The 9,119-nt window shown below is 43.0% G+C and overlaps 1 protein-coding gene across 1 annotated transcript in view; it reads left to right on the top strand.

Moving 5' to 3' along the window:
* Window positions 1–1,433: 1,433 nt before the first annotated feature.
* The window catches only part of LOC134504879 (neuronal acetylcholine receptor subunit alpha-7), a 43,860-nt gene continuing 36,174 nt past the window's right edge, over window positions 1,434–9,119 (top strand). The window contains exons 1-2 of the mRNA XM_063314313.1: window positions 1,434–1,521; window positions 1,838–1,977. Coding sequence (XP_063170383.1) covers window positions 1,434–1,521; window positions 1,838–1,977 — 228 coding nt within the window. The remainder of the gene's footprint in view (window positions 1,522–1,837; window positions 1,978–9,119) is intronic.

Here is a 9,119-nt window from a genome sequence, read left to right as displayed (position 1 = left end):
GATTCCAGACAAGGTTGGCCAAGTGCTGCTGAGATGAACAGTTGTCCCACATTGCACTATTTTTTGTTGTTGTTGTGGATTTTGGTTTCTCCACAGGCTCTCATTCACTTTGACTTGAAGGTACAAAAAAACTCCAGTTTAGGACAGGAGAGAACTGTGTGTGTAATGATTCAAACAACCCTCTGCACTTCTCTGCTACTTAAATGGCTTTTAAATGATTGCTTTTAGCCATAATGTAGCTTGTTTGGCTTGAATTTAGCACGCTGCCAAGCCTTCTGTGTCACTTATCTTTGGGCAATTGTTGTTGTTTTATTTGTCTTTTAACGCTGTACACTGGCCGGAGATGTCGCCGGAGACATTTTGAATTGGGCGGCCTGACAAATTCGGGTTGGATTGCTTAATGACTGCTTTGCTTAGCAACCAAACTTCTGGTCTCAGTTGTGGTCGTCAAACAAGGACTACCTGTTTTTCAGTCAGGGGAGAGCTATGCGCAGAGTGACTTTATTTATTTATTTTAAAATACTTGCCCATAAAAAACAGCACATTAAAGAGATGGTTTTGACTTCCTTTTCCACCCCAATGGGCCAGTCCCCACAAAGAGAATTTCCTTTGCGGAGAAGACCCAACATCTGTCCCCAGCTGCAGGTCTGTGATCCCATCCAATAAGACCGTTGGTGCATTTATCCCATATCTTGTACATGGGTAATGGGGACATTTGAAACAAGAAGAGAAAGCAGAGTCAGGTTTTCAAAACAGCTCATGCCTGCAGATGTTCCAGTTGTTCTGCCAGATGCTCCTCTCTTTTTCTCCAGGGAAGAGAAATAAGGCTTCTTGGTGCCTTCAAACTACTGAAAAACTTTTCATATGTCGTTATGAATCTGGGGAAACCAGTTGGATGCGTGCAGATTTATTCCCAATTTCCCCTTGATTATATGAGCATTTACTTTAAGGGGCAGTAAGGAAGGGTTAAATACATCCTCTTCATGACTTCTAGTCCGATCTCCAGAAAGGGTGTTTGGTACCCACTGAGGAGGAGAAGATTATCTCCTGATCAGCAACTGATTGTGCTATCTCCCATTCTCATCTCCTGCTTCTTACCTACTAAACTGGTTTCCATTCCTCACTCAGCCAGAGGGGCATTGCTCGACACCTTCAAGGTCTTGGATGTGGTCCTCAGGAACTCTTATTTTCCAAATGCTGGCAAGGAATTAGCTTGGGTTCACAATCCACAATGGATTAGTGAGGAAGATGATGGGTGCTAGAGGTGTTTAAACAGAGGCCATAAGTTGGGGATGCTGTAGCGGTGGATTTCTGCACAGGGCAGGAGTTGGGCTAGATGATCTCCACAGTCCCTTCCGACCTTTACATTCTCTTCCACTAGTCCATCAAGTCCAACATCTGCGCTACATTGTTTGTGAGTCACCAATGTCAACATGATCCTCCTCGTGGTCCATGACTTTACGGCCGAGTTCACCCACATCACACTAAGCACTAAGAGGCAATTGGTTTGGTTTGGCCTGGGTATGTTGTATGACCTCATGCCTTTTGGTTTCTAAACCATGGTTGATAATTTAATGCAATACCTGAACCATGGCTTAGGGCAAAGGGGGGAAATTTTCCCAGACTGAAAGCTGCAGGGGGCTGCCCTCCAAAAAAGTCACAGGTGGGGCTGGAGCAAATGCATGGCTGGCTGGGGAATTCTGGGAGTTGAAGTCCACCCATCTTAAAGTTGCCAAGGTCGAGAAATGCTCCCCCAGAGGATGCCAGTTTGGGGAAGATGCTTTAAATGAACCATGACTTACGACAGTTTTTATGATGCACCTCTCTTCTCTTCCAGTGAGCCTGCAAGGGGAATACCAGCGAAAACTCTACAGAGGGTTGCTAAAGAACTACAATCCCTTGGAAAGGCCAGTGGCTAATGATTCTCAGCCGCTCACTGTCTCTTTTGGCCTTAGTCTCCGACAAATTATGGACGTGGTAAGATTCCTTCGATTGCATAATCCCGGATGTCTTGTTTTCTTCCCCACTCAGTGGCATCATTACAAACATCGAATTTGTCCCCTTGGGAGTAGGAGAGTTGAAAATAGCTATGGCACAGCTACAGCTCATCAGATCTGTATCCTCTTCTGGGCCAGTTTGGTTGGTCCTAAGAAAGGTATTGCCAGTGTGTGCTGGACCTGGATCATACCAGCTCGCAAGAGCCGATGGTTAAGTTTTTAGGAATCTTGCAAGCTGTTGAGAGCAGAGCTGAGCCACGATGCCTAGAGGGCCAATCAGCTGTTGGGCGGCCCACGGTATGGCACCGTGGTGGCAATGGAGCATCAGTTGTTATACATTATTTAGCACACCATTGGATATTGCCCAACAATAGCTTTTGAATTCAGCCATGTCAGCTTTCTGAAGTAGGCAGGAAGTTATCTGGCCTATTTTAAAAGCTGAACCAGGAAGAGAAACTTCTGAGTATGTGAAAATTTTACTTGCAGACGAAAATCCTAAAATTACAGTGGCAACAGCAAGATTTTTAACGATGGCTACAAAAAGAAGGTTTTTGGTAACACGCCAATGAGTTGGGGATTTCAGTGTATTACGTAATATTTATTACATATCTTATTTGTTAAACTCTTTTATCTAACGCCAAGTTCAGATGATATTTGTAACTTGCTTTGGGGCCTTTTGATTATAAATAAAGTTGATTGATTGACTGATTGATTGATAGAAGTAGGCCAGGTTAGGAAACAAATCCCTCAGGATTGACTGGAACTCTACTTTGCTTGATACAGGTATAAAAACAGAATCTTGAAAGCCTTCCTGTCATGAGTACTGATGGTGAGCAGGAGGGGGCCTCTATCCAGGGGGGAAAATGCATGCGTGGTACTGAAGAATTAAGCAGCCATTCAAAGAGACACAGGTCAGACCCGCCTTAGCCTTTGGGGTTTATATGTCTGGGTTTATCTGTCTGGACATCACGCTGAGACAAGGAATAGGTCTCTAGTGTTTATTACTGCTACATAAGACAGAAAATCCTAACAAACTGAAGAAGCGTGGGAAAACCCAGACAGATAAACCCCAAAGGTTAAGGCGGGTCTGATCTGTGTCTCTTTGAATGGCTGCTTAATTCCTCAGTACCACGCATGCGTTTTCCCCCCTGGATAGAGGCCCCCTCCTGCTCACCATCAGTACTCATGACACTGACTGGGTTCTTCCCTCCCTCCCTCTTATACACCAGTGAATTAGGCTGGACCAAGTCTGAGCTTCTTTCTCCGTTTCCCAAGCCCAAAACAAGCTTTTCTTTTTGTAACTGTTTCTGCATAGTTCCTCCAAGGTCATCCCTTTGGCTCTCTACACAACCCTTTGAGGTAGGCCAGGTCAGGAAACAGATGCCATAAGAAATACTAGCACTCAACTTTATTGAATCTTATAACCAAGAGAATTTTTTTTTTCTTGTCCTGGGCTTAAATCATGGTTCTGTAACTGTTCTTGCGTGGTTTCTCAAAGGTCACCTCCAAGATTCCTTACAAGTGAGGCCAGCTGAGTGGCAGCATCAAACTGTCCTTGGATGACCTTGAGAAACCTCACTAGGGCCAGAGCTGGCGAGTACATGCATGGGGGACCCTCCATGAAATTCCAGGTCTGTAGGTTAGAAGGTTAGACTGGAAAGTAAAAACAAACAAAAAACCCCTCAAAACAAACATACAGAAGATGAAGATGATGATGATGAAGTTGATGAAGATGAAGATGATGAAGATGAAGATGATGAAGTTGATGAATTTGATGAAGATGAATTTGATGAAGATGAATAAGAAGAGGAGGAGGAGGAGGAGGAGGGGGAGGAAGACAGCAGTGGCCAGCCATTTCTGATACTGTATATTGCCAAGAAAAGAACATGGACATGCTCATGTCATCAAGAATCTTCATATTAAACCCTTTAAGACCAATAGCTTTGCTTGTGCATATAATTTTTTTTTTGTAATTTTACTGCTGACTTACCTTTAAAGTCCCACAGCACACCTTGAGATATCTTTGCTCTGGAGAATAGTAGGTAAATAGGTTAACTAGACCAATAATACAATTTCCATAGGGTTGAGCATTTTCTCTTCACAAATGGGATGAAGACCCACATTTATTTCGAGGGCAGTTTTCTTGCTGAACTTTTCATTCTGCTGCTAGCTATTTTACTCACTGTAAATGAATATATATATATATATTAAAGTTGCTACTAATTTAATGAAATATGTTCTCTCCACCCCCTCCAGGGAAACAGATCTTTACGTGACTGCTATAAATTTAAATTAATGGGACAATTTAAGCCTCCCTATACATTTCTCCTACCAGGGCTGACATAAATGCTGCCTTTAACTGATTGGGTCTCTGCATCTTTAAAAACCGACACTCCTGTCCATGCACATTTGCATGCAAATAATACAGAAAGGGTTAAAGTTGTTGCAGTTGTTGGTTTCTTGCAAGAAAAATATTCAAAAATGTTTCTCCTTTTGATACAGGCAGGGTGAGTAGATTGCAACCAGGCAAAGCACAGAGAAATATCACTAAGGGCTTGATTATCTGAAATTGGTCTTTTGGAGCTGCTTGTAAGACGGGCATTTCAGAGGCTGATGGGATGGCACACAGTTTCAGAAAGTCAAGGAGCTCCCATTGAATGAAAAAAAATATATAACTGAGATGTACTGTACATGCTTCAGAGTTGACTTTTCTACCTGGGATTTAGCTATTGGCAGGCGCAGTGTTTCCACTCCATAATGGTAAAACTCTCATGCAATTTGGGAGTAAACAAATGCAGAATTTAGCCGCAAAGCCCAGCATGTAAGAGGGGAAAAGAACCTTACCTTGACTGGCTGTAGATTTGGAAAGTATTCTGCACCTACTGAAGTTGCAGATTAACTGATGGAAATTCAGTGGCACACTTGGTGGTCCTCCTCAAGTTTAGGCAGTTTCGAAGAGGAACGAAGACAAAGGTGTAGGAGTTAAGGCCTTTTCTCACCCATTGTGAAATTGATTCTCCCTGAAGAACTACATAACTACATGGGAAAGAAATGTCTTCCTTCTAGCTGTGTTTATACAAGTTGTTGCTCCGTTTCAGTCCAGTCCATCGGCTGCATCTATTGCCCACCCCCAATTTCTGCTTGTTTTGCACCGTCGATGTTCCTCTCAAACCCATGGCTTGTCCCAAATGTCTTATTCTCTCTCTCTGTCACTCTCTGTCTCTTTTCTCCACCATCTGCCTGCTCTTACCACAACTGGGAACCTCCAGGTGTGTCAAGCCACAATGCCCAGCATTCCAGCTGTGTGTGTGGGGTGCCGAGTTGCTCTTTCCAATTCCGCCAGGCTGGCTCTGCCAGTCATCTTTGCAGATGCAAACAACGCCTGTTTAAAAAGGAGTGGAAGAAAAATTAGATTTTTTTTTAATTAAGAGGAAAAAGAATTAAACCTGGAGAAGCAAATCACAGCGTTGCTAAATCATCGGCTCATTTGGAAGTGAGAGCTGAAAGGTTGATCACCTGCCTATCAAACCCCACCAATCTCTGTTACCTTCACTCATCCCTGGAAATGTTCCAGCGGGTCTTGTCCTTTTGACTGTTTGCATTTTGAAGGTAGGAGGGTAGAAACTTTCACTTACTTTCTACTTTTTTCCGATTTAGGATTTGCTTTAGGCATTTAGAGTAAAAAAAAAAAAAAAGCTTCCAAATGCTCTGGAGGGAAGCTCCCGATATCTACTTTGTTCTTTTATTTAAAAAAAAAAAGGGCCCCCCCCCTGCAGATTATATAATAATAATCACAAAGCGTTTCACAGGAGTGTACCACTCCCTCGTCAGAAGTCAGGGAAAAGGCCTTCTTGGATTTTCAGCTCTTTGAAAATTTCTTTCAGTCCTCATTTCCACCTTTCAGTTCTGCTGCAAGCTTTCATCCGGCTCTGAAACTGTTCCAAAGCAAAAACGTTTGGGAATACATGGTCCCTAGCTACGACGCCAAGTAACGGACAGCAAAGCAATTATGAGATGATCAACATCAAGGTTCTACAAAACCTTCCCAGCCGAACGGAATCCGAAACCCAAAATTTTGTGTGAGGCCGGATGTCTGCAGGCAGGATCTCCTATTTTAGTGTGAATTTTACTAACTGGTAGCCCACAGGCTCATTTTAGAAGTGGAGAAATGCCACTTCAGCCTTTTTAACCTGTGCTCCTAATTTACTGATCTGGCCAAGTGACTGGACTGGAGGCCACAATCAGGCGATTCAGGCTGAAATTCAAGGCTTTGGACTGAGTTTAAATAACAACAATTTTTTAATTTTTTTGAGAGATTTTGAAAAGCAGCCATTGAACAATTATGGTAATTGTATTTCTCAAACAGAATAAAAGCAGTTTCAGTAGCTGGCTGGAAAAATATTTCAGCTACCCAAATAGCACAAAGAAGTGCATTAATCCAAATGGGAAAATGTAAGGAGAGCAAGATTGGGTCAGGCTAAATGCCTCTTAAGTCCAGGCTTTTCTTTCCAGATTCCAAGGGGAGACCCGGAAGCCAGACAGGAGGGCAAGGATCCCTTCCTGTCATCTTGAACAATGGCTAATTAGAGGTAAAGCCTCCAATTGATTGATTGATTGATTGGTTGGTTGGTTGTGTGCCATCAAGTCCTTGTTGGCTCTTAGCGACCACGTAGATAGATCTTCTCCATGATGGTCTGTCCCCAGCCTGGTCCTTCAGGTCTTCCAAATGATGCACCCATCGCCGCTGTAATGGAGTCCCTCCACTTTGCTGCTGGTTGTCCTTCTCTTTCCTTAATTTGTAACCATCACAGCTTAGTCTGATCGGTCCCCAATCTTTTCCTTTTCAGCTTCATTGAAGGATCGTCTTTCCGTGCACAGTTTAACACATCTCTGTGACATCTCCTACTTCCTCCCTTCTTTCCAAGAGAACAAGCGATTTCCAGATGATGCCAGAATAAGGGCAATTTGCATGAAATGAACAAACAATCAGGTCTGAACAAAACAGAAAACTAAATTGCTGGTGTTTGCATTTCTGAAGTAGGTATGGAGGCATAATGAATTCCAAAGGTATTTTTTCATTCGCATGTAAATTGGGCATTTAGTAAGGAGTCAGCTGTGATTAAGGAGACTTGGGAAGATGACTGGAATCCTAGAAGATAGATTGTATGTCATAGATTGCTGTGGATGACTAGGGCTGGAATATAAAGCTTCCTTTCGTTCCTAAAACAACAGAATCAGCAAATCCACATGTCATGGGATAGTTATGATCACCATTAAACAGTTAATGCAATAGAATTACATCCCTGCACGTAATGTTTATGCCTCAGCTGTACGTGGTTCAAGTGTCCTTGCCTTGTGTTGCTTTGAATTTTATGTAAGCACAGGGGCTAGAATAAATGTTTCCAGTTGCAGAGAGATTTGCATAGTGGACTACTAAGTGGAAGGTGGTTGCCAGTAGGCTTCTGTGTTTTTATGAATTATAGTGCATTATTTCCATGGATAAGAAGATGGGGAAAAGAGATCATGTGACAGCATCAGAAGATTCTTTTTCTTCTTTTAACTCCTTCAACTGGGGAAGTAGAGATTCCCAAAGCAAATAATTTATTTATTAATTCTTATATTCATATACAGGTAGTCCTTGCTTAACAATCACAATTGAGACTGGAATTTTGGTTGCTAAGCGAAGCGGTCATTAAGTGAATCTGACCCAATTTTATGGCCTTTTTGGCAGCGGTCATTAAGTGAATCATTGTAGTAGTTAAGCAGACCACTGGTCATTAAGCGAATCATGTGGTTCCCCATTGATTTTGCTTGCCAGAAGCCAGCTGGAAAGGTTGAAAAGGGCAATCACATGACCACGGGATGCTGCAATGGTCATAAATGTGAATGGGTTGCCAAGCGCCCAAATCGTGATCACGTGGCTGTGGGGATGCTGCAACTGTCTTAAGTGTGAGCACCAGTTGTAAGTCATTTTTTTCAGCACCATTGTAAGTCTGAACTGTTACTAAACAAATGGTCATTAAGTGAGGACTACCTGTACTGCCAACTCTATATGGACTCCTGATGGTTTACAATACCTTCATACAAAATTATGGGTATTTATGGTGACCCATCTCTTGAGAAGTCTATCGTGCTGGGAAAGGTGGAAGGGAAAAGAAGAAACGGATGACCACCAGCAAGCTGAATGGACTCAGTTATAGTGGTGATGGATGTACTGTTGGAAGACCTGAAGGACCAAGTCGGGGACAGGTCCACCTGGAGAAAATCTATGTGTTCGCTAACAGTTAATACCAACTGATAGCGTATAATCAATTAATCGAACAAACAAAGTGACCGAAGGATGGGAGGCAAATGCCAACACGTGCTTGATGATGTCACCGCACAACTACTTCAACGTTCATACTTGCATCAGGTGTCAGGATGCAAAGACATAACTGCAGTGTTGATGAGATGAAGCCACCAGGCACACATCACCATTTGGGCATCCTTGTCGTTCCCTCTGAATGCTACTGTATTAAACCATAAAACCAACAATTAAAACCATTAAAAACAAGCAAACGTCTCTTGGAGTCCAGAGCCCCAGCAGCTTTCTAGATTTAAGCCTCTGCCAAATCTGTTTTTACTGCTCTCTGTAAAGCAGCCATCTGGATCTCCAGGGCAGCCTGTTCCAAAGGGATGGACCCATACTGCAAAACGTTGTCCCCTGGCCCCTTTCTCCTTCAACTTCAAGTAGCCAGAGAGAGAACATTTAACTCCCTCCTCCTGCACAAAAAGAAGCATCCTGCTGTGTGATGAACATAATGTGCCTTGCAACCCTTCAACCCAAGTCTTCTATTTTCGACGCCGCCCAGGGCCCTGAAGTGATGCCCATTGTAGAGTCTTCTGATCATATTGCAAGCTTTAGTCAGTGTCTGTCAGTCCCTGAGGTCATCACCTCCATTTCAAAATGTTGCCTCCATCACTTGGGTGATCTGTCTCTCCAGCCTTCCACCTTGCCCAGAGAGAAAGAGCAAATTTGAAAGCAGAAGGAACACCCTGCATTGATTAGATGTTCTGGATTTCAAGGCAAGCTTATGAGAAGGCATTTCCCCCATGACTCAGGATCCATTTGTTGCGTCCTCA

Source organism: Candoia aspera, chromosome 13, assembly GCF_035149785.1.
Source record: "Candoia aspera isolate rCanAsp1 chromosome 13, rCanAsp1.hap2, whole genome shotgun sequence".
In the NCBI taxonomy this organism is placed as follows: domain Eukaryota; kingdom Metazoa; phylum Chordata; class Lepidosauria; order Squamata; family Boidae; genus Candoia; species Candoia aspera.
The sequence above is the reverse complement of the archived record's forward strand: the minus strand, read 5'-3'. Positions and strand labels throughout refer to the sequence as shown.